This window comes from Diorhabda sublineata, chromosome 5 (genome assembly GCF_026230105.1).
Source record: "Diorhabda sublineata isolate icDioSubl1.1 chromosome 5, icDioSubl1.1, whole genome shotgun sequence".
Lineage (NCBI taxonomy): Eukaryota > Metazoa > Arthropoda > Insecta > Coleoptera > Chrysomelidae > Diorhabda > Diorhabda sublineata.
In genome coordinates, this window is record NC_079478.1 from 20301239 (window position 1) to 20327431 (window position 26193).

A 26193-nucleotide genomic window follows, 5' to 3' on the forward strand; every position below is an offset into this window, starting at 1 on the left:
TCAATGTGTCGATGCTGAATGGGGTTCCATTATATGTAATTATGAGTAACAGATGTTGCAGATATTTCAAAGATATGTATAAAAATCATCGTCAAATTTTACAGAAATCATGTCTTGATACAAACGACATCAATAAAAGGTCTATATAAAATTGTAATTTCCTGTAACGAATATACGAGTTGTCATTTATAATATACATACACAAAACATAATATATCAAATACACAATATTTTAAAATTAAAATAAATATTTACAACTTGTTTAGATATAAGATCGTATTTAAATTTCGCGCTATCAATAAGATCTAAAATTGTTAATTGACATAGACAGCACAATTTGGTACAGAACAATTTTATCTACCTAAATATACGTGATCTGTGGCCAAGACCTAATATCATAGAAGTAAATGACACACCATAGAGAATACGTATAAAGGAAAGTTTTATTATTTTTATATTTACAAAATTTCAATAACACACAAATATTGTGCTTTAATTTTTCACCAGTAATTGATTATGTCATTTTTCTATAGGTAAACACCTTTTTAAATAGTATAATAATTTTATGATCTTACAGTTTCCAAACCAATACTATGTAAAACGTTATTAGAGTAGTTCTATAGTGAACTAAGATTTTAACTATAAACGCAACTATCAAAAGTTGTGGTTTGATTAATCTATGGTTATAATGCTCGTGTACATGTGAAGAGTATTTTGTATATTTTTATTTGTCATGTATGTCTTGTAAATTGTAAAATAATTGATTTTTGATCTAGTTATTAATACTACATACAACTTTTTGTGATCTGTTTCGTTTTTTTAATAAATGTGTAACAGTGAAATGATTCGATAAACTTGTGTTTGTATTTATTGTGCAATCGTTTACGTGAAAGTGAAAGTTAAGATAAATCGAATAAAAAACTAGTAAGTATAAATAAAAATATATTAATTTACATTTTACAACTAGATAGAATAGATTTTGGTTTTAATTCTAGTCAAGTGTATCTAAAAACATGGGGGATAAATATAAAAGAAATTCTTCTGGAAATGAAGCACCTCATTCTCGATTATTCATAATTGGTTCTAAAGATATAAACGAAGATAATATTAGAGAAGCTTTTAGAGATTTTGGTCATATAAAAGAAGTTTGGGCTGTTAAAGATAGAAATACTGGAACTAATAAAGGTTAGTTTAAAAAAAATGTGAAATTTTGAATATCGACGTTATTATTTTTGTGCTAGGAATATTTTACGTACAATATAGTAAGACGTCAGAGGCTGCTAGAGCATTAGAAAATATGAAGGGGAAATTTTTGGTAAACAGGACTATTAAAGTAATGATTGCGTCTAGGTATGAAATGTGTATGAAATTTCGTTTTCTTGTTGGTATAAATCGTGTTTTTAGTCGCGAGGAAGGTTCAGTTAAAGGAGACGATAACGAAGAAGAAAATCTTAAAAGATTATTTATCGTGGTATCAAAATCAGCTACTGATAACGAATTATATGATTATTTCAAACAATTCGGAACTATCGAATATATAAGTATCGTTAAAGATAAAGAAAATCAACAAAATAAAGGATTCGCTTATGTAAAGTTCGTCAAGTAAGTAAACCTAACCTCAAATCTGGATTACTTATTATTATATGTTATTGAGTTCGTTTATTGTTAGATTTTCCGACGCGGCTTTAGCTTTGGAAGAATGTGATAGAAAATACAAGGCAGTTTTCGCACAACCCCGTAAACGCCGTGAGGAAATTTATAAAGATAATCGATTTAATCAAATCGCAGATCAATCGTATAATCAAGACGTTAATTTTCCGTCTTTCAAAGCTGACGGAATATATAAATTTTCAGTTATTGCGGCTTCAAACGTTGGGCAAGAACAATTGTGGAAACTGTTCGATCTCGTCCCCAGTAAGTACATTTTAGATATTTTTTTAAAATATTTTCTCATTATTAAATGTTTCTTGATTAAATATTGGGATAAATTATATTTTAAATTCACTATACACTAATAAAAATTGTTATTTATTGCTTTTAAATCTCATTAGTTGAATTACAGCACTATCTCTCCAATTGTTTCGTATTTTAAAGTTTTTTTTTTGAAAAATTGCATATCTTACAGATTATCACAAAAATTATATAAAAATGTTGATTTTTCAAGTTTATAAATCTTAAAATGCATTCTTTCTGTATACCTCGTTAGGTTCAGATCGTTAAGTTAACTCCTAACAATAATAAATTATTCGCTTTTTGTTATAATTAAAATGTGATACCACAAATTGTCGAAGCAGCGGTTTTATCATAGAAATTGGTAAATATACTTTAAAATTATTTACGTATCTGGATATCAATAGGCCAATCACTGAGACAATGACTGTTTGGTTTTTCTCGAGCTGAAATCTATTTATATATTTCATCCGTTTTTATTTCTTTTTTTTTTTTTTTTTTTTTTTTTCTTTTCAACTATTGACTGTGATTTTGGCAACCAAGATCACAGCAATATGTCTAACCTTCCCTCACTATCAAAAATCAATCCAAATACTAACTCTCCACCTTATCATATGCTGCAGCTACCTCAGCAAAATCCCCACCCCCTTCTGTGCCCTCACGAAATCAGGCCATCATTATGCCTTCTATCCCCAACACTGTACTATTTGACTACATCAAATCAATAGGTAGCATCGTCTCTCCTAAAAATGTTATTTTCGCATCCAGAATATCACACGGACGCATATGCATTTATTTATCATCGATGACTCTAGTCGACGAACTTCTAAAAACCAACCAAAGTATCCTAGTTAATTCCAATTTGATCCCTATACGTCGGCTTATATCTCCAACCAAAAGAATACTCATTTCCAATGTTTGTCCATCCATTCCCCATTCCGTCATTGAGAAAGCACTGCAAGACCTAGGGTTATCACTCACCTCTCCCATATCATACGTCAAATGTGGCTCACCTAATGACAAATACGCACATGTGCTCAGCTTCCGCCGAGTAACTTACGTATTACCAACCAATAATGATTTTTCTCTGCAAACTTCGACTGTCATCAGTCATGAAAATACAACGCACAGAATATTCATTTCTACCGACAAACTTGAATGCTTTCTCTGCAAACAGGCTGGGCACACTGCTGATTCATGCCCCAACACTCCCATCCCTCAAGATCCCTCTCCCAAATCAAATGATTCGGTCAATCTGATCCCCACCTTCTGTGCTGACCCTACTGCCACTACTAATACTTCGGTTATTCCCATAGTATCCTCGGAGGACACCCTTTCACATTTCCCCCCCCTAATTTCCTTACCAAAAACTAGCGAAAAACGTCCCCGTTTAAATGACAGCAGCCTTGACTCGCCGCAGTCTATATCTCCTACTGATCTTCATCCAGATCCAATGCCTCCCCCCGAATTTTCTACATCCAGCTCCGGAAACCCTGCGAAAAAGAAGACCAAAAAATCTAAACTGACTAAAAACGATTGTCACTTCATAAGCCCTGAATCACGCTCCGTTATACATAAACAATTTAACGATTCTCCCGAAGCATTTTCCCTCACAGGCACCCAATTTATTGCGTTTCTGGAAAACACGTATGGCATCAATGACCCCCTCCCCGAAGCCAACAAATTTATTTCCGACACAACCCTACTTCTGAAGGATTTGTCCCTAATTTATCCTAATATAAAAGAAAGATCTTTAAAAAACCGTATTACGCGTCTAATCAATAGAATTAACTTTAAACTTCACCCCGAACAAAAAACTCCTCCCGAAGTGTCTATTACTGATGATGGGAATACCACTGACTCCTCGACATTATCTCAGTAAATACTCTCTCCCTTCTTCCTAAACAAGTACATTCTCTCTGATACAGTGGAACTGCGATGGATTTTATCCTCGACTAGAAAGAATTCAGAAAATCATTTCCTCCCATAAACCTGACTTCCTCTGTCTCCAAGAAACCAACTTTAAAATTGATCATAAACGCAACTTGAGAAATTTTGACGGATATCATTACATCCGTACCAACTGCATAAGAGCCAGTGGCGGTACTTCAATATTTGTATCCAGCGACATATACTCATCCCACCTCCCATTATCAACAAACTTTGAAGTAGTAGCTATAACTACTTGGTGCCCCAATAAACTTACCATTTGCAGTATATACATTCCACCGGACCACCCCCTTGATGAAAAAGAGTTAACAGACTTAATTCGTCAGCTTCCTCAACCATACATTCTTGTTGGAGACTTTAATGCACATCACACTATGTGGGGCTCCGACCAAACTCGCACTAGAGGCAACACAATAGAAAAAGTCATAAATTCAACTGGTACCTGTCTGTTAAATACTGGAACCAAAACTCACTTTAACATCTCCTCAGGTTCCTTTTCTGCTATTGACCTCAGCTTCTGTGACCCTAAAACGGCACTTTCTCTCTCTTGGCAAGTTTTCGATGACCTACATGATAGCAACCACTTTCCTATTATTATATCCAATCCCTATAATAAAGAAACTGTTGCCAAAAGCTTCTGGCAAATAAAAAATGCAAACTGGCCTGAGTTTACCTCTCTCTCCGAAGCATACTTATCATCTTTGATCATTTCTACGAATATAAACGATACGCTAGATATGTTCACTAAGAGCATACTTGCGGCTGCCGAGGTGCACATTGGTAAAACGGTCTTTTCCTCGGCATGTAGGGCTGTTCCATGGTGGAGTCCGGATTGTGCAAATGCCATACGTGAATCAAAACATGCTCTTAATAGGTTCAGACGTCACAAAACACAAGAAAACCTTATTGCACATAAAAGGCTTAAAGCTAAAGCTAAATTTATTGTCAAGCAAAGTAAAAAATCTGCTTGGCAAAGTTATACTTCATCCCTTACCCACAATACAGACCCCAGTCAAGTTTGGAAAAAAATTGCACAAATTCAAGGCAAAAAAACTAATATCAAAATTCCTTCTTTAATATCTAACGATCTGCTTATCACCGACAGCCAAAAAATCTCTGACACACTCGCGCAACATTTTAAAGAAAATTTCAGCATCCATAATCCGGCATCCGATTTTCATAACTCATATATTCAGCCCTCCTCCGCACTACAGCTAAATCCTCTCGATATTGCGTCTGTCAATGCTCCTATTAGTTTAAATGAACTATAATTCGCGCTATCGTCCTGCAAAAATTCTGCTGCCGGTCCTGATGATGTCCTGTATATATTTCTCAAAAAACTATCCGACTCGTCCCTCTCCAAGCTCCTTGACATCTATAACATTATTTGGAATACTCACCAATTCCCTGATGCATGGCGCAACTCTATAATCATTTCAATTAAAAAAGCAGGTAAATCCACATTATCCCCTAAGTCTTTCCGTCCAATCTCACTTACTTGCACTACTTGTAAACTCCTTGAAAAAATAATCAATAGAAGACTCCTATGGTTCCTTGAAAAATACAAACTTATTCCCGACGCACAATCGGGTTTTCGACGTAATCGATCGACATACGACAACCTTGTTCTCTTGCAAACAGATATCTCCTCTGCATTAAATAACCATCAGGACGTCATTGCAACTATTCTCGACATTGAAGGCGCTTTTGACTCTATATCCAGAGGTGCAATAATGAATAAACTCACTCAATACAATCTACATGGTAATATATTATCATTCATCCATAATTTCCTAACTGATAGAATTTTCAGGGTTTCCGCAAACGGTAAGCTCTCCCTTCCTCATCCACAAAATACTGGCATCCCTCAAGGTTCAGTATTAAGCTCTACTTTATTTATCCTCACAATAAATGAGCTATGTGACAACTTCCCATCTCCCGTAAAATATGTCCAATACGCTGATGACCTAATCATTTATTGCCACGGTAAATACGTCCCCTCTACATGCCAACTGCTCCAAAACGCGATAAATCTACTACAAGAGAGATCCCCCTACCTAGGATTATCATTTTCCCGAAACAAATCCATGCTGATAAAATTCTCTCGAAGAACATCTATTCACTCACCCCAAATTTTCCTTGATAACTCCCCTCTACCTATTGTGAATCAATGCAAAATCCTTGGTATGACTTTTGATTCTCGACTCAACTGGAACCACCATATTCATGATGTAAAAGGTATTTGCCTAAAGAGGCTGAACATAATTAAAACCCTTAGCCACCTTCACTGGGGCTCCAATGAAACTATACTGCTAAGAGTTTACAGAGCTCTCATACGCTCAAAGCTTGACTATGGTTGTTTTATCTATATGTCTGCTTCCAAGTCTAAAACTGACTTGTTGAACTCTGTACACAACACCGCTCTTCGCCTTTGTCTTGGTGCCTTTCGCTCAAGCCCCGCCGCTAGTGTCAATGTTGAAGCTAATGAGCCACCACTATTCCTCAGACGACAATCTCTTCTCCTGTCATATGCTGCTAAAGTATCTTCCAATCCTTCTAATCCTGTCCATTCGCTATTTACCACCACTTCCGTACCCAATAACTCACGAATAACTGTAAATTCAATCCCTCAATCGCTCACACCTCTACTCCAAAATACCAACCTCTCGTTGACCTTTCCACTTTCTTTGCCTTCTTCTCCCCCGTGGATAAAAAATATTCCCATAGTAGACACATCACTAACCATCTACAATAAACACGAATCCCCTAGCGCTCTTGTAGAGAAAGCATACTTGGAAATTATGCATAAAAATTCCTACGACCTACTTCTCTATACGGATGCCTCCAAAGCTGAATCCGGTGTGGGTTGCGCAGTCACTACAAACCACGAACTCATAAGTTCTTTCCGTTTACCCTCGACGTGTAGTGTTTACACTGGTGAACTATACAGTATCCTTCAAGCCTTCAAATATATTTCTTCTCCCCATAAACATATCGCCATATGTACTGACTCTCTTTCATCCATACAGTCCATCTCAACCATATTCACCGACCACCCAATAGTCCAAAACATTCATGACATCTACCAAACTCTCTTTGCTCTTGATATAACAGTCTCTCTCATATGGCTTCCATCGCACACTGGAATTGCTGGAAACGAATGTGCCGATCGTCATGCCAAAGAAGCCACAAAAAATCATCTTGAAATCCCAGTACAGCTGGGCAATGATCTGAAGATTACTTTCAAACACCTCACTAAAAAATCTTGGCACGATACATGGAGCATTAGCACTACAGCACTACATCAAATCCACCCAACTACTTCTCACATTTCCCTAAACTTTCTGAATAGGAGAGAAGCTGTGACAATAAGAAGACTTCGCATCAACCACACGAAACTTACTCACGGCTATTTGATGTCGTCAGAAAGTCGTCCTGTCTGCCGAACTTGTCTAGTTCCTGTGACTGTTAAGCACATCCTCACCGACTGCAGAGAATACTCTACCGCATATCAACAGTTTGACATGAAAACCAACCTACAGGAGACACTTAACTGCCCGACGGAAATAAGGAAAATCGTGCAGTTCCTTAAAGTCACCAAGCTGTACAAGAAAATATAATTTAATTTATACATTGTAACAGATTTTATTTTTTGTATGTAACTGTATTTAACTTTCATTTTATTTTTATTTAATTCGAATGTATTTAACTTATGATTGTTTTTGTGTGCCAATGACCAGCGCTGTCGAGGCACGTTAAACTGAAATAAAAAAAAAAAATCTTAAAATGAACACTGGACATTGTCTCATCTAAGAATAATATATTTGTAAAAAAATCTGGCAATGTTGCGCTAATATTTATATTATCTATTAGATAGGGGCGGCTTCAAATAAGCTAAACTTAACTTGTTTTTCATTAATGTTGAAAGTGAAACAAATATTTGATAGAACTTTGTATTTGATGAAAAAAATGCGAGTTAAATCTGGCAACGGTGCGTTACTATATACGAGGGGATGATATAGTATGGCAAGGACTTTTTGTTTTTTGGCTCTAGTGAATCGAAAAATCATACGAGTTTTTACTGGGGATTTTAGAAAAAATTACTAGAATGAAAAAAAAATAGCACTTTAAATGAATATTTAAACACATTTATTGACGTATAATTTTTGTATAACTAACGCAATGAGGTTTTTTTTATTTTTTGTTAACCTGTACATAAAAAAAAGGAAAATTTTGAAAAAAAATTATATAAAAATGTTGATTTTCCAAGTTTTTACAGCTTAAAATGGAAACATTCGATCTTGTCTAGGAATAGGAAATTAATAAAAAAAATCTGGCAACGCGGTGCTAGTATTTATATGTTCTATTAGACATTATTGTTAAAAGTGAAACAAATATTTGATAGAACTTCGTTCAGATATCATAAAGACGTTTTTGTGATTTTTGCGGAAATATTGAAAAATCGTTTTTATTAATAAAAATTCATGTTTAATTGAAATTTTTATCGATACAGGTCTGGCTTATTGCCAGTTCCGCAGCTCGGAGAGAAATCGAAATATATACGAGGTGGTTTACACGAATTATCAATGGAGCAAATACGCTTTGGGAAAATTCAACGGATTCGAATACCCACCGAGAAATCACCTGATAATGAAATCCGAAAGTAATAAAAAAACTTCAGGTGATTAAATAACAAAATTTATAGAAAATTATAATAAGAATACATAATTTTCCTTAGGTTTTTTATCGAATAACGCCCCTTTAAAAAGATCTGCTTCGCCCGTGGGACCTCCCTCTTCGATCGCCACCGCGGAAATTATCCACCTGGCTGAAACTATAGCTCAAGCTAGTTCTTTGATAGAAAAAGCGGGATTTTCGCCAGGTATAACATATTCGTATAACTTGGCAACGTTGTAACTTTATAAGAAAGAAATAATTAAGTATTGGCGGGAACCGAATCGAATACAACGTTGCCGGGTTTAATTTATTGATTAGAATTGAATATTTGTGATTGTTAGCTTTACTTCAATCGAAATTGGGTGGCATCGCGCCTCATTCTCAACCGGACGCGGATTTTTGCGATAAACCTCTACCCCCTCGTCAACCCCTTGCCGATATCGATTCGAAAATCGAAGCGAGGTATGAGAAAAAAAAATTTTTTGATTGGGTTTTTTTGATTTTTTGTGTTATTTGACAGGTGTTTTGTCATTTGTACCCCGTCGCCGTTACGTAATAGCGTGTTACAGGATGTTTTTAGTAGATTCGGGAATCTTATCGAGGTTTTTTTGTTGAATCAAAAAACTTACGGTTATGCTAAATTCGCTTCCAGGGAATCCGCGGAGCAGGCGATAAAAGTGAGTATTGATTTATTTATTTTTTTTTTCGGTAGTTTTTGTTTCTTTTATTGAAAAAAGTAGAAACTAAAATAGCAAAGCATTTTTTTCGTAAAATCTTATTTTAAAATTTTTTATTCATTTATTTCATTTATACGATGTTTTTTTCATTAATATTAGTAATTTATTTAATATTTTTTTTATTTTATTTAAGTCGTAAAAATGAATTATTTTATTATTTATATATATATATATATATATATATATATATATATATATTTTCATTAAAATTAACGTAAATTATTTTATAATTTTTTTCTTTCATTTTTCAAAAATATTCAATTTTTCGTATATATATTAATTTTTTATTACTATTTTTTTATCAATTTTCATTCAGTTCATTCACATATTTTTTCATTAAAATTAACGTAAATTATTTTATATATTTTTTTTTTATAAATTTTTATTAACTGATTATAATTTTTTCCTTTTATTTTTTAAAATTATTGAATTATTCGTTCATATATTTAATTTATATTTATTACTATTTTTTTATTAATTTTCATTCAGTTTATTCGCATATTTTTTCATTAATATTAAAGTGAATTATTTTTTTTTATCAATTTATTATAATTTTTTTCTTCCATTTATCAAAAATATTGAATTATTCGTTTATATATATTTATTATACTGTTTATTACTATTTTATAATCAATTTTCATTTAGTTTATTTATTTATTTATTCTAATTTTTATCTTTAATTCTACAAAAATATTGATTTATTCATAAAAATTAATTTGTTTAATTTTATCAGTATTATTCCAATATATTCCATTTATTTTCAATAAATTTTTTAATAATTATTCTTAATGTAGCAAAAATAAATTTTATCTTCAATTTTTCAAGGTTATTGATTTTTTCGTATATATTTTTTCAAAATTTTCGTTACTGTTATGTTATTAATTTTTATTTATTTTTTTCACATTAAAATTAATAAACGTAATTTATTTCATATTTTTCTCATTTCAAAAAGTTCCAAAATTGATAATTATTTTATTATTTTTTATTCATTTGCCCGATATTTATCAAAATTTTTCAAAATTATCGATTTATTCGTAAATTTCAAATAATTTTCATTTATTTATAATTAATTTTTTTAAAACTATTAAAAATGTAGCAAATCCAAATTTAATTTAATTCATTATTATTAATTTACATTTATTCAAATTATACACGATATTTAGAATTTTTATTATTTTTTTTTATTTTTTGTCGATATAAATCAGGGAACTTTTGTACAATGTCGATTTTTTTTTAATATTCAGACGTTACACGGTGTACAAGTTTTGGGTGTACGTCTAAAAGTTTTGGAAGCAGACGAACGACCAGATAAAAGACAAAGAATGGAAAAAGACATTGACGATTAATAAATTCGAAGTAAGTATATTTCACAGACAAATTTTTTGTTTTTTTTTTCAATTTCAGGTGCGCCATTAAAGCCATTTTTTTCACGATTTAATTAAAATTCTAAAAACAAGAAATATATATATGTACTTAAAAACTTTCTAAATTTCGATAATCATCACGTCAAATGTCAAAATTCACTTACGTTTTGTGTAATTTCATATAAGACATAAACAAGACATGACATTTGACGTAAGCAAGACATGACATTTGACATTAAATTGATGACACTTTATATCAATTGACATGCTATTTGATATTAATTTGACATGACATTGTAAACTTGAGATGACATTTGACGTAAACTTGAGATGACATTTGACGTAAACTTCACATGACATTTGAATTGAACGTGAAATGACATTTAATATAAATTTGACATTGAATTGATGACATTTCATATCAATTTACATGCAATTTTACATTAATTTGACATGATTTTTGATGTTAATTTGACATGAAATTTGACGTAAAGTTGAAGTGACATTGAACGTAAATTTGTCAGTAAATTGATGACATTTTATTTACATTGACATGGCATTTGGTGTATAAACTTGAGGTGACATTTTATTTTAAATTTGACATGATATTTGACATTAAATTAATGACATTTTATATCAATTGACATGACATTTGACGTAAGTTTGACATGACTTTGACATTAAATTGTTGACATTTGACGTAATCGCATGTCCATTTATTGAATGATGAAACATTTTTTTCTTATATCGCGCATTAAGTACAATAAAAATTAATTGTTGGCGCGCCGTTTTTCCGCGGCCCTCCTCCATATCTGATACTGCCTCAACCAATCACTTTTATTTTTGAATTTGTGCGAAAATGTGGTCACCCAATATTTCAAGTCGTTATATTTGTAATAACCTTGACCGCTTTTAACGCCCAACATACCGCGTTGTACTAAATATTTTTGCGATACGCATGGCGCGAAAAGTCGATTTTCCGGTTCCCTCGACCTCCAATTTTCCATTAGTTGCAATATATTGTCATGTCCCATGTAATCAGCCAATTGAATAGGTCCGATCGGACTACCTAAAAAAATTTTTTTTTCTAATACGCGTTGTTAATTTTCTATTACCGTCTATTACCTGTAGCTAACTTCATAGCCGTGTCTATGTCGTGCGCCGACGCATCCGCTCTCTCCATCATTCTAATGGCTTCCGTTATATAAGAAAGAAGAAGTCTGTTCACTATAAAACCGGCCGAATCGTTACATATTACCGGTATCTTTCCTTGAACGAAACATTTTTTTTTATTAATAAATAAATAAAAATAAATAAAAATTTCGAAGTCTGGCAACGGCGTTATCACAATATAGATCTCTCTATTCGTAAATACAATTTTTTTAATCGTATTTCCCCATTCTTCGAACTAATTTTGAAGTCTGGCAACGTTGTTTTAATAAAATAGTTCTTTTTATTCGTAAATAAAGTTTTTTTATTAGTATTTTATTCATTTTACATTTTAATTTTGAAGTTTGGGACGTTATTCTAATAAATCATTTCTTTTTATTCTCGAATGAAATTTGTTATTCGTATTTCTCCATTTTACGTTCTAATTTTGAAATCTGGCAACGTTGTTTTAATATAAAAATTCTTTCTAATTCTCGAAATTTGTATTTCCCCATTCTACGAATTTATTTTGAAGTTTGGCCACATTATTACGCGCATATGCGTAACTTATCCACTTTTAACAATTGTTCGTGGAATATTTGGCGCGATATTTAAATTTCAATACGGAAAACAAAACAAAATCGATATAATAATGAAATTATTTACCGATATTTTTACACCACGCACTGATAGCGTCCACAGTATTTTTATTTGTAATCGAAACTTTAATAATTTCCACCAATTTAGTTTCTGGTACCGGATAGAAGAAATGGATCCCGACGAATCTTTCAACTCTAGTCGATTTTTGCGCGAAACCGCCTATCGTTAACGAATTCGTAGTCGTAGCGAATATCGTATCTTCCGGAGCCGATTTGTCTATTAGTTTGAATAAATTTCGTTTTTCGTCGAAATCTTCGTGTATAGCTTCTATAACTAAATCGGTTTCCCTCACGGCTCTTTTCGGATTTGTCGTACCTACAAGTTCTTTTATTGGTTACTCGGACGTTTCGAATGAGTTGGCAACGTGGCGTAACTGTTCGATTCAATCGAATGGGAAATATTGTTGTATATAATCACTCTCGCGATATTATAAACTGACGAATAATTGTGAACTGCAACCAACCATTTACAATTTTACGTATTATTTCTCGATAGTTTACAATCTGTCAATATCGAATCGTAAAATTGCGAAATGCATGCAGGGTTCATAATATGTCCGGTTTTATCATCCGTCAAATTATGAACCGGCCCTGATTGGTGGGTCTCTCGTTTTGTATCCATGGAGTTAAGAAACAAACGTGAGAGGCAAGAAAAGAAAATTCACAATTAATTGTGTGATATCAGGTATTTACGTTTTATGTTAATAGCTATGCATGTCCCGTGTAGTGGCAAAATAAAAAAAATCAGCAGTAAAAAATGTTCATTTATTGCAACATGTCAGAGAACTGTGACATCTGGTTTTACATAAAACGTTAGCTTTTTTACAATGACATTTGTTAGACACACATTGTCCTTTTTCATTATTTCTGCAATTGCACTATTTCATGCCTTGCCGGCCGTAAGAAGAGGACATTGATGCGACAGTTCTTAACGGCAATGTGACCTGAAAAGTAGTAAATGTGGTGTTTTGTTGAACAATTACTTGATCATTCTGTAGAATTTTAACTTAATTTGTGTTGAGTAATAGTTATTTATACACCAAGTGAGCTAAACACAGTTTATTTACGAAAAGAAAGTTTTAAGCTCACGTGGTTTATATGTCATAGTTTAATATGGAAAAATTGTATAAAATAAAAAATGGAACATAAAGGTGTAAGTACTGATGATGACGAAGTGACCAATCTATTTCAGCAAGTAAGGTTATTATTTAGTTGTAATTTATTAGACAGAGAATGAAATACATTTCTAAGAACTATTTTCAAGTTATATTAACTAGTTAAATTAATACTGACCTCTGGAATATCATTAAGTAGTGTCGCTCTTGGAGATGAAAGAACAGCATTTCGTGGCATCCGATCTTTAATGACTCCAAAAGCAGTGCCAACTCGGTATTACTCGTTTTTCTTCTCTAAAATTTTTCCAATCAGATTTTTACTGTCCAAGTCCACTTTTGGGACTTCAACTAGTACTGGCGAACCAACACTGATCTCTTTAAATTTCTTAGATGATGATTTTATCTGCTACTCTTTTTAAATTTTTGTGCGACTGTTTTCTTTCTTGCACTATGTTACGTTCATGTATGTGCTCCAGAAGCTTCTTTATTGCAAATGTAACACACCATATTCTTGATCTCCTCAATAGTTATAGGAATATCATGTATGTTAGTCAGTGTGTCAAACTTGTTAGAAATGATAGATTCATTATTGACTTGATATAGGGATTCTGTGGTGAGGATTTCTTTAGTAACGGCCGATATTTCTTACTCTTCATTATCCGATTTATGTATAATATACAAAATTATCACAGGTTTCACTCGTACTTCGGGAGGCATTTCAGGACTGTTTGAAATATTGTTTTGATCTTGGACATCTATTTGCTGGTCTAATATAGGTACTTCTAGTTGTTCATTCGTCTTTTGTGAATTATTTCGCTTGTCATCGTTATTAATCTCCTCAAAAATTGCAATTATTGAATGGTAAGACGAATTTTTCTTCAATTAAACGACATAGCAGCCTATAGACCAATTAATAGATTTGTTATCCACCATCCAAGTTCGAATCATATTTTTTACATCTGGGTTTGAACGTTCTATACTTCCTGGCTTTGAGGATATCTAGGTCTCCCATGGACAATCCACAAACTAATGATTTCTTTTAATACGCATGCAGTAAACTCACGTCCATTATCACTTTGAAGAATATGTGGACAGCCAACTTCTAAAAATATCTCAGTAATCTCGACTGCCACTTCTTTTGCATGTTTGCTTTTTAATGGTCGCAAAAAGCAAAATGATACAAGTGATACTGATACTACAGTAACCATTTGTACTCTCCATCTGGAGATGTTTGAAAATCCACAAGATCTATCTGACCTCTTCGGTTAAAGTCGTCAGAACTCAACGGCTTTACGACAATCCCTGTTTTAGGAAAGCTTTTCTTTGAAAGACATGTCTTACACAGGTTGAGAAATATTGTTATCGCAAATATTGGTACCACATATTTATTTCTCAAGGCGTGAACAATTTTGTCTCGTCGTCCATGACAATATGTGCGTCGAGTATTATTTGGTAATATGCTACTGCTGGAATTATTTGTACTACTGGATCTGAGATCTGTTTTCTTTTTATAATTAAAACCTTTTGGTTACCAACATTCATAATATCATATTTATTTGCGTGATGATATTGTTTATTTGTTGGGCGACTTCCCTGTGATTTAGCTGAATTATAGTCTTCCAACAATTTGATCACACTTTGTATTTTTTCACTTGTCCATTCCAACTTTTTACTATTTGCACTGTGCCCTCTGTAATAGGTTTGTAACTCTACGGTAAATTGTTCTTCATCCACAATAACTGGTGAGTTTTGCTGAAGGACCGATTCAATTTCTGAATCTACTATTTAAAACATATATAAAACATTTATTGAAAATTACAACATTTGTTTGTTTACATTCAGTGACTAGGGAATAACCGCCAAAGTTAGCGGCGGTTATGGTGATAGATTATAAACTATCGAGAAATAAACATAAAATTGTAAATGGTTGGTTGCAGTTCACAATTATTCGTCAGTTTATAATATCGAGAGAGTGATAATAAAATAACGATGTTCACAATCATACGATGACATATACATTTGTTGTTTTCAATTGTGACGTAATTTCCCTTTTTTTTTTTCGAAAATATAAAATCTTTTTTTTTACAACATCGATTTTGTGTAATTTCCTTTGTGATTTATTTTCTATTAAAAAAATTGATTTGTGAGGTTATTTTGACAACATAAACTGGACTATAAATTAATATTTATAGATAAATTTTTATTTACTGAAAAATATTTGACTTGGCAACGTTGTAATTTTTTTTTCGATACCGGTTTTCATACTAAAAAATGTTTATCGAAAAACTTCTAAAAAATTTCTTTCCTACTAATTAGATTTATACTTGAAACTTTTTTATAGTCGGTTCAAACAAATAATAAAAATCTAGCTGTATTGTTTTAACTAATTTTTTTTTCAATTTAAACGTTTTTATAATCACATAACCTCATTCTACGTATGAAACGTCCGAAATTGTATATTTCTGTACCTGTAACAAACTCCATAGTATTTTCTATATAGTTTTTAACGGCTGCCTTGTCTTTGTACATTTCTCTGGCGTATTCCGTTAGATTTTCGATTATTTTTTCGGCGGATTTTTTCAATAATTCTTGGTTCGTTTCAACCAAAATAACTTTTTGTGCATTTTGTGCGGCTATTTGTACTAAACCGGAACCGATTCGTCCACCTCCTATTACCGTTATCGTTTTTATATTTTTTTTCGTTACATTAACGGCTTTCATCATTTTATTACTAGTCGACATTAGATTTGTTATTGTGACGTTTCCCGTCATATCCGTCAAATCACCAAGTTTTTTTCTATTTTTATCAAAAGCAATTGATGAGAAAAATCTGGCAACGGCGCGTTCGTGTTTAACCTTACTTGACCTCGGCGTTATAAGAACTGATTTATTTCAAATTGATCGATGCGATGTTGCCGCATATAATATTAGAAAGTCATAAATCAAAAGTAATCGAAAACTGTCTAAAAAAATTACGATAACGAGAATTTTTTAGATATAAATATTTCATGGTATCGAATTTTGAAAAATCGTATAATTTAGTATATTTTATTTTCTTGGTAACTCATTTTTTTATGGAAAATGAGTTAGAAAAATCGACGTTCAGTCGTATTTCGGTCTTTATCAAAATATGACGACGATAATTTTTGGTAAATTTATTTTCACATATATTTGACCTCACAACATCTGGTCTATTTCCAGAAAAATTAATATCGCTGTGTTGCCGCATATTTTGTAGTCTCAGTATTTGATACAAATTTTTGCCTCGTAGAGTTCTAACAAAGATCGTCACTATTATATCTTTTTTTGATATCATGTAATAGTAATAATAGTAGTAATAAAATTATATTGGATGTTTTGAGAAGAGTAATTTTGAATTTAAAAAAAAAAAGGTTGAAATTAAAAACATTTTCTGATTAACGAGAAACGAATGAATTGGGCAACCACGCAAATTGTGTTTAATGCGTCGTACAACCTCGGATATTATATACGATGGGAAATCGATTTTTTCAAGAAAAAAATGAGATTTCACGGAAATTTCTTGTTTAAGGGAATATTTTTATTTACGAGGTTATTAAAAAATGTTTTTCATTGTATAAAATTTCGTTTCTGGAGAATGCGTATCAAAAATTCGTATATTTGATTAAATTTGGCAACAACGCTAAACGTGCACCATTTAGTATTCTTGCTATTTTTATTATGTTACGTACGAGGGGAAATCGATTTTTTTTTTAAGAAAAAAAATGAGATTTCACGTAAATTCATGTTTAACGGAATATTTTTATCTACGAGGTTATTAAAAAACGTTTTTCATTGTATAAAATTTTGTTTCTTGGCAATAATCAAATTTTTTACTAATTCTTTTAGATTTGACCGATAAAATCCGATTTAACTAGACTTATTAACAACATGGACGAGAACAACTTTTTTTACCGACCGTACAATTTTAGACTTACGAAACACAAAAAAACAACACCATTTTAGCGATAAGACATTTTATTTATATTTAATGTGATGTAAAAATAAATCGAATAAACGTGAAAAATTTTTTTATTCGCCCCTCGCCCAATCCCCGATAAAACGTTACCGTCATTAAATTTTTTTGTAAACACCCTGTTATTTACCATAAAATCATTCGAAGACCTTTTATTTGGAGGGGAAAATGATATATATTTAATAACATAATGAATACAATATATATTTTTAATTGGAATATATTTATATAATAATAATAATTATTTTTTTATCATTTATCATTTCTGGAAATATTTAACTAAAAACTAAAAAGGAAAAATATTTTTCAATAATATGTAATTGATTATTTGAAAAAAATATTAAATCACATCACAAGCTTTCAAAATGCCGCTTTTTAATGCGTCATATGCGTACTAGAAGTTACGTATTGAACACCTGAGGGTTGTTGGGAACCATTTTTAATATTCTGTTGTCCTGTTTGTCCTGTGGGAGGCGCAACTGGATATTGTTGACTTACCATATTTCCAGGACCGTAGTTTGGTAACCTATATTGTTAAAAATATCAATACACCAAAAAAATTTTGAAATACAGTGCAAAAGTTTTTGAACCACGATTTTTTTTTAATTGAGGAAAATTTATGAAAATTCTGAAATTTGGCAACATCTCATTAATTGCTTAATTTTTTATTTTAAGGAAATGTCGTTTTTTTTAACTCGACAAAAAAATTTCTATTTCAATGTTTTTTTCAAAATTTTCATTTTTACTGCGGATTTTTGGAAAAATAACGGTAATGATGTGCAAAAGTATGAGTACCACAATTTTTTTGAATTAACGAAAATTTAAGACAAATTTTGAAATCTGGCAACATTGCGTTAATTACTAGTCTCAATAAACGGAACGTTTGGTTCTATGAGTCACACAAATTTATCCAATTAAAGTAAATTATCGGTGATATGCTTTATTTTGCTCCACAAAATCGAAAAATTAGTATAAATAATATAGATTCCAATAAAAATATTGTTTCGCATCTGGCAACACCGCTTTCATACAAAAACATTTGACCTTCAATGACATCACTATATAAATAATAGCGTTTCATTTGAAGTTACATCGACTACCTGACAGCGCGATGTTGCCACTTCGTAAAAAAAAATTATTGAAAATCAAATTGGTCAGACACATTTACAATTTTGGGTTAGAAAATTTTATTCAAATCAAAATAAAAAAGAAGCTTCATTAATTTCGTTTTTTAGACACAAATAATTCTGATAAAAAAAATGTTTATATAGAAAAAAATATTCGAGATTAAACTAAGAAAAAAAACTTTTTTCAGTTAAATTCATTAACAACCTATTTTTGTTACCACACTGTATAATGGAAACAAAATTATTCCTTCAAGGTTATCAGGAAATTATTTTTTTCGATAGCGCGTGTTATATTTCCATAATTCAATTAATTAGCTAAAATAACGAAAAAAAAATCGAATAAACCATTTCTTTTAAATAAATTCGGCAATATCGCAATAACTAAACACAACTCAATTATCAGTTTATCAAATTACCCTCGTAGAAACACTTACCCTGGTGCTCCGTATTGCATCATATGTTGTTGCCTTTCGTCCATCATCTGCGGCTGGTGTATTTGTACGGCCATTTGCGGAGGCGGCATCTGCGGCCCGGTCATCTGTTGGAAATGATGCGGCATCATCCCGGCCCCGCCGGGATGCATGAAAGGCGGTCGATCCGATGAATGCATACCGGGCGGCGGTTGCATCATTGGTATATGAGTATTCGGGGGTAGAGTTCCATTGTACGTCTGCGAATCGAATTTTAACGTGAAAAAAAACTTTTGATAGAATTGTTTCGTTTTATTTACCATTGGCGTAGACGGTGTCGGAAATGCGAAAGAGATTTTATTCATAGGCGGAAAAGTCGGTTCTCTCATAAGGGTATGGTACAAACTTAGAGCTTCTACCAGATCGGCGCTTAATTGGGTTAATTGCGCGTGTTTTCTATCTACTTTTTCTAATTCGGAATCTATTAGGGGTCCCATGGCGTTAACTTCCCCTGAAAGATTTCAAATTGAGGAAAAAAATATATATAAAAAATAAATAAATGAAAAAAATTGAAACAAATAAAAAAAGAGCATTGGACAAAAAAACAATTGAAAAATTGATAAAATTGTGAAATAGAGAAATTAAAAAAATTTAAAAAAAATGTAAAAATAAAATTAATCGATTAAAAATAAAATGAATTGGAAAAGAATTTGAGAAAAATAACTAATAAAGATATTAATTTTATGAAATACATATATCAATTAAATACAACAATTAGATATAAAATAAATAAAAAGTACAAAATTTAAAAATACGAAAAAATTGAAAAAAAATGAATGAAATAAATAAAAAGAGAAAAAAGGAAGGAAATAAAAATACCCCACAATTTTTGAGTACCAAGAAAATTTGAAAAAAAAAATCAAATAAATAAAAGGGAAGAGAAAAAATAGATGAAAACTGCATATATATGAAATATATAAAATTGTTAAAAACTAACCTGCATTTAAAAAAAATATGAAAAAAAGTTAAATAATATAATGATAATTCTTTAAAAAATGGAAAAATACGAATGAAAACAATGGAAATGCGTCGAAATAAATTTGAAAAATACTAAAATAAAATAAATAAAAAAAATTATCCCACAACTATAAGATATAAAAAACTAATCAAATTGAAATCTGAATAAAATAAATCAAATAAAATAATGAAAAAATTGGAATATGGGAAAAATTATTAAAAAATATTCTACAAAAAAGAGAAAAAATGATTGAAAAATAAACTGCTGTTAAAAAAATATAAAAAAAGTAAAAAACAGATAATATTGAAAAATAATGAGATAAATTAGAAAAATAAATTCAAACGAAAGAAAAAATACATAACAATACAAATTGAATGGAGCTATTGCAAAAATTAGATAGAAATGAATCTTGAAGTTTTAAAATATACAGGGAAATTGATTGAAAAAATAAATTAAAAACCAGAAATTAAATAAAATAAATTAGTAAAATTGATTACAATAGATAAAAAATTATTTTCTACATAGAAATACAAAAAAAAATGAAAAAAAAAAGAAATTAAATAAATCGAGCTAAAATATAAAATGAGTACAAAAATAAAGTAAAAGCCAGAAATTAAATGAAATAAATTAGTAAAATTGATTAAAAATGATTTTTTACTTGGAAATACAAAAAAATTGAAAAAAAAAATTAAATAAATCGAGCTAAAAAATAGAATAAACAAAATTTGTGAAAAAATAATTGAAAACCAGAAATTAAATAAAATAAATTGGTAAAATTGATTAAAAACGATTTTTTACTAAGAATTACAAAAAAAATCGATTTTTTTTAAATCAAATAAATAAAATGAGTGAAAAAGTAAATAAAACCAGAAATAAAATAAATTAGTAAAATACATAAAAAACAGATTTTCTACTCACAAATTAAAAAAAAAATTGAATAAATATAGATAAAAAAATTGTCGAACTCACTTTCTAAATTGATCATTTCTTCGGTATCCTTATCAGGATTCGTGGGATCGGCTTCATGCAATAAATGTAACAGCCTATCGATTTTCTCTTCGTTAATTTCCACGTGTTCTGGTTCATCTTTCACATCTTTAATTTCCGCATTATCTTTGAACTGAACCATCTTTTTCGCCTTTTCGTACACTACGAGGGACGATTCATAATATATATATATATATATATATATATATATATATATATATATGTATATATACTTTAAATACAATTTCCATTAACACTTACGAAATTTTTCCGGTTCCAAAGATAAATCCGCGGTGACGAAATTCGAAGGAAAAAGACCTTCCCCCCTTTGGTTACTACCCTTCCACCAATTAGGATCGCTGTCATCTATCACGAAAACTATAACGCAAAATCGACGTTATTATATGACACATCCTGTATATATTATATCACTTACGTATTTCACCGCTAGTAAAAGTCAATTCATTATCTTCGGCCGCTTCGAAATCGTATAAAGCCCTAACTTTTCTCGGTTCCCTGGTAACGGTTGCGGAAGGACTCGCTGAAGTTGCCGTTACGTTCATCGATGGATACAAAGATGGCGTGTGTGATACTGTTGTTGTTGCCGATCGAGGAGATCCGCTTTCTTTCAACGATAGTTCGATGGCTTTCAAAATCTGATCTTCTTCTTCTTGGGATTCGACTACGTTAGGATCTTTACTAATCGGCGTTGATTTTTTAACAGGCTATACAATTATTTTCATATTAATTTTTCGAAACAAATATCCCGATAAAAATTATTTCATCATATTAAACGCGAAAACGTTGTAGTTAGTTGAATTTATTATAGAACAATTGGTGTAACTGATTTGTATTTCAATTGATAGAAGGAATTACTGCTTGCCAAGTATTGTAAACTTAATCCAAACAATATTGAATTTCAAACACTGAAAAGATTAATGAATTACATTTAATTTAATTTGTATGAAAAAATTTCTATTTATTGTTTTTTTAAATCAATTATAAAATTAAATGATTTTTATATTTATTGTAAAATAATTTTTATTAATTTATAATCTTGTGAATAAAATTAAACTTTGCAACATAGCGTATAGTTATATATATATATATATATATATATATATATATATATATATATATATATATATATATATATATATATATATATATATATTGGATGACTCAAATTTGAGGTTAAATAACGTAAACAATTAATTTAAGTATTTAATTGTCTATTTAGATAAAAACAATGTTAAGATAAATAAAATAGATAGCAATAATCGCAATTTTATATTTATATATGACAGAATAAGTACAGAGTGGCAAACAAACGATAATTGAATAAAACAGTATTATGAATATTCATACTTACGCAATAGTTCGCATTTGCAAGAAATTCTTTAAGCATTATAGCAGAAAGAAACATTTTCAAAAAAATTTAAATAAAATTTCAAAACAAACAATTCAAATAAGAACAAGATTAGCGTGTGAATAGATCACAAATAAACACACTTTGGACAGTTGATTCACTGTAACATAAAACCGGGTCATTAACTTCTTGATATACGGTGTTAATCGAAAGAGTTTAGTAATTTTAAATCGCTTTATGAAGACAAGACATGAAATTATTGTTAATTTATGAGTATGACGTTTCATACGTTAATTTAAGGCGTTATTTACCGCGTACAGTTTTTTTTTCATTATTTTCGTCTTAAATTACAAAATATCATTGTTTACTCTCTTCGTTTAGTTCTGATATGATAACCGATAACTTTTACGAGTATTATCACATATATAGCAGGGTCTGTATTAGTGTGTGTATTTTTAACGACGAGAGGTATAAAAAAAAACATTTAATTAATGATTATGTTTCAGTTTTTTTTTCTGTTTCTCATGTCTTCAGTTGAAATTTCCATCAAATGATAAATAAAGTCATCCGGGTACATATTTTAGATGAATCCTTCATTTTTTTTAGTACATTTAAGGTTAAGTACCATCTCGGTCCGCTGGACTACATATTACGAAATTACGAAAATTATATGGCGGAATATTTCCTTCCACGTGAATTTTCATTTAATTTTTGTTCCATTTTGTTTAGAATTCCTAACGACATTATTCTGATCCTTTGTATATGGTTTTAGCCATTTCTTATGTCAAATTTCTGATCCTTTGTTGTTAGGATTACCAATGACAGTTTTCTGATCCTTTGTCTATGGTTTTAGCCATTTCTGATATCAAATAACTGATCGTTTGTTGTTAGAATTACCAATGACAGATTTCAGATCCATTGTCTATGGTTTTAACCATTTTGGATGTCAAATTTCTGATCCCTTGTTAGGATTACCAATGGCCGTTTTCTGGTTCTTTGTCTATGGTTTTAGCAATTTCTGGTCCTTTGTTATCAGGAAATTAGTTTCCAGTAAGAGAAAATATCGTTTCAGGATGACAAATATAGTGTGTTTACATGTAAATGTAACATAAGATAAACCCTCGTATTTTGGTTCAAGAAAATGAAAAAATCGCCCGATTTAAACAAAAGTTTTCTTATTGACACAAATATTAACACAGATTTATACAGGAAATACGTCACTTGTCGGTTTCTTATCGTTTTTTTAAATTATCGCCATCCCCTCGTATTTTAGTTCTGGAAAAATCGCGCGATTTCAATAACATTTTCCCAAGAATCTCTATTTAAGAGGCAGATTTATGAGAAAAAATAAGGAAAATATGTCACTGTGACAGTTTCATATGGTTTTAATGATAATACCGCTATCCCTCCGTATTTTAGATCTCGAAAATCGAAAAATCGCCCGATTTCAATGAAATTTTCTTTAAAATTTCCAATTATGAGACGGATTTAAGGGAGAAAATAAGGAAAATATGTAACTTGACAGTTTCATATGGTTTTTATTATAATATCACCATGCCCTCGTATTTCATATCTAGAAAATCGAAAAATCGCCCGATTTCAATAAATCCGCTATAAAAACGAAGATTTAAAAAAAATTAATGAAATCTGACAAATTTCTAGAATATAAATATAAGGGGATTGCGATAGTATGAAATAGAAAATGAAAACGTTTCCAGCAACATTTTAATGAAAATAACAAGAAAAATTCGATTTTTAAATCGAGAAAATTAGTTTTCCAAAAGGTTACACTGTACATGAACCATAAACCAATAAACATTTTTCTTGGTGAATAATATTGATTTCAGGTCTTCTTAGACATGGAAAATTATTTTCAAAAAATTGGGAAAAATTTACCATTTATCAAGAAGAAAATATAAAAACGTCTAATGAGTGAAAAATTTCATATTTTTCATTATATTTCATAATAATACCTTCAGAACTTCTAATGACAAATATTTCAAAGACGGATTTAAAAACATCGACAATTCACTGATAATTTTTTAAAATAATAAATTAGTAATGAAATTATCCTCTTACCGTGTCATTGTCTGAAAAATCCAATCCGTTTTTCCGCAATTTATTCAATAAAGTTGGTATAAGACTCAGTTGTGGATCAGATTTGAACTCGTTTTCCGCCCATTTTTTCAGAGATTCTCGTAATTTTTTGGCAACCGTCGGATGTCCCTTAGACATCAGTTTCGAAAAATCATTCTCAAAATCCCTAGAAGCTACTTCCATGTGAAACGTTTTCCCTGAATTTTTAACACAAGCATCCAATAACTGAAAAAATTAACATAACGAAAGATCGTTTTTATATATTTGTTATATTTATTTGTGGAACTCACGATAACTGCCTTAATACCAACGTGGGGGTCCTGGTTGAATAAACGATTTGTGATGGCTTTAAGATGTGCTTTTGCATCTTCGGCGGTTTTGCCAGCGTTATCGCATATGTTCATAATAATGCCCCAATCTTCCTCTTCGCTTTTTTCGCTCGTTGCAGTCGCTGTTTAAAACAAACGCGTAAAAACATCGTTTAAAGAGAAACGCGGAAAAGTAATAATTATGACTCACCAATTTCATCTGTCAAAGCTGCATTATTAGAAGAACCGAATAAACCCATTTCGATACGTAACTATGCACTATTTTTATTCACTAAGCTTTAGTACAAATTCAAATTTTATTTATGTAAGTTTAACAGCATAATTATAAAGTTTTAGTTTTTTTACTAATGATCAAATATTGCTTTATAGTATAACTACGAAATGACATTAAACATCAGATTTTGAGATTTCTGATATTTTGACGTTTCCTTGACATCTGTCTAATACATTAATAAATTTATCTATGATACGGAATTACTTGAATGTCTTAAGTTTCCGATAGTACGGAAAGTACGAAAATATTTAGTTAACAAACAACTGGTCTAAAAATAAAATCATTTTTATCCCGTTTTTTATATACGGTAATTGATTATGATATACAAATATGAAAATGTAACTTTAATATTTTGTGGAAGACAGATGACATCTCTTTACAATTAATGTATGATAATATCAAATAAATCATATAAATAAATAAATATATATATATATATATATATATATATTTGCTCTAAATTGTTTCATTTAATGAATCTGTATATATATATATATATATATATATATATATATATATATAGAGTTGACTATTTAATAAAATATGATGAATATGATGTGGTGGCTTGTTTATATATTTTACGTGATTCGTAAGTTTAGCCAAAACAAACTTTTATATTTTTGACGTTATAAGGTAGTTTTTAACTACAAATAATTTGGTAGAGATTTAATATTCGATAATTGGGTGTGATAAATAGAACAGTTTACGTCCAGTTGTTACCAATATTTATGATAATTTAGAAATTCTTAGTACTTTTTTAATAATCCATTTTATTTACTTATATATAAACTAAGTATAATATAAATTATAAAATTGTTGGAATAAGATCTTGGTAAACAATGCTCTAGATAAGAGACATGGTATACTTGAATACCACAACGCCAATAGTTGACTTTATTACAGACGATGTAGAAGATTTGTAATAGAAATACGTTTTTACAAGCTATTCAAACGTATATGTTACTTATTTTTCTGAAATGACGGTTG

At 30.5% G+C, this 26193-nt stretch overlaps 3 protein-coding genes across 5 annotated transcripts; 1 reads left to right on the top strand and 2 right to left on the bottom strand.

The window, feature by feature from the left end:
- Window positions 1-649: 649 nt before the first annotated feature.
- Window positions 650-17646, top strand: LOC130443811 (RNA-binding protein 45). Of its 3 annotated transcripts, none has more exons than XM_056778662.1 (11): window positions 650-924; window positions 977-1185; window positions 1242-1350; window positions 1405-1602; window positions 1670-1914; window positions 8414-8581; window positions 8639-8782; window positions 8919-9039; window positions 9098-9254; window positions 10559-10670; window positions 17469-17646. In XM_056778662.1, the coding sequence occupies exons 2-10, from the start codon at window positions 1014-1016 to the stop codon at window positions 10658-10660; spliced, it is 1416 nt and encodes a 471-aa protein (XP_056634640.1). In that variant the 5' UTR covers window positions 650-924; window positions 977-1013; the 3' UTR covers window positions 10661-10670; window positions 17469-17646. The 3 variants fall into 3 exon arrangements, with proteins under 3 accessions (XP_056634640.1, XP_056634638.1, XP_056634637.1); XM_056778660.1 differs by having other exon boundaries at window positions 996-1185; XM_056778659.1 differs by having other exon boundaries at window positions 677-924; window positions 968-1185.
- LOC130444659 (hydroxyacyl-coenzyme A dehydrogenase, mitochondrial-like) lies at window positions 11449-14809 on the bottom strand. The gene is made up of 4 exons (XM_056779935.1): window positions 14665-14809; window positions 12494-12802; window positions 11804-11947; window positions 11449-11747 (listed from the first exon to the last, which is right to left on the bottom strand). Exons 1-4 carry the CDS (start codon window positions 14807-14809, stop codon window positions 11449-11451), a joined length of 897 nt encoding a protein of 298 aa, XP_056635913.1.
- Window positions 17647-17783: 137 nt separating the features above from the next.
- LOC130443810 (signal transducing adapter molecule 2) lies at window positions 17784-25355 on the bottom strand. The gene is made up of 9 exons (XM_056778658.1): window positions 25123-25355; window positions 24894-25054; window positions 24586-24828; window positions 21574-21862; window positions 21399-21515; window positions 21120-21299; window positions 19453-19643; window positions 19157-19392; window positions 17784-18121 (listed from the first exon to the last, which is right to left on the bottom strand). The coding sequence occupies exons 1-9, from the start codon at window positions 25169-25171 to the stop codon at window positions 17971-17973; spliced, it is 1617 nt and encodes a 538-aa protein (XP_056634636.1). The 5' UTR covers window positions 25172-25355; the 3' UTR covers window positions 17784-17970.
- Window positions 25356-26193: the final 838 nt, after the last annotated feature.

Coding starts and splice junctions, on each gene's coding strand:
- LOC130443810 (XM_056778658.1), bottom strand. CDS start 25,171: ATGGGTTTATTCGGTTCTTCTAATAATGCAGCTTTGACAGATGAAATT. Junction 21,863..24,585: donor ATTTTTCAGACAATGACACG/GTAAGAGGATAA, acceptor ATAATTGTATAG/CCTGTTAAAAAATCAACGCC. Junction 19,393..19,452: donor CGACACCGTCTACGCCAATG/GTAAATAAAACG, acceptor TTCGATTCGCAG/ACGTACAATGGAACTCTACC.
- LOC130443811 (XM_056778662.1), top strand. CDS start 1,014: ATGGGGGATAAATATAAAAGAAATTCTTCTGGAAATGAAGCACCTCAT. Junction 1,915..8,413: donor ACTGTTCGATCTCGTCCCCA/GTAAGTACATTT, acceptor TTATCGATACAG/GTCTGGCTTATTGCCAGTTC. Junction 9,255..10,558: donor CCGCGGAGCAGGCGATAAAA/GTGAGTATTGAT, acceptor TTTAATATTCAG/ACGTTACACGGTGTACAAGT.
- LOC130444659 (XM_056779935.1), bottom strand. CDS start 14,809: ATGGTTACTGTAGTATCAGTATCACTTGTATCATTTTGCTTTTTGCGA. Junction 11,948..12,493: donor TGCGTGGTGTAAAAATATCG/GTAAATAATTTC, acceptor GTTTCGTTCAAG/GAAAGATACCGGTAATATGT. Junction 11,748..11,803: donor GGCTATGAAGTTAGCTACAG/GTAATAGACGGT, acceptor AAATTTTTTTAG/GTAGTCCGATCGGACCTATT.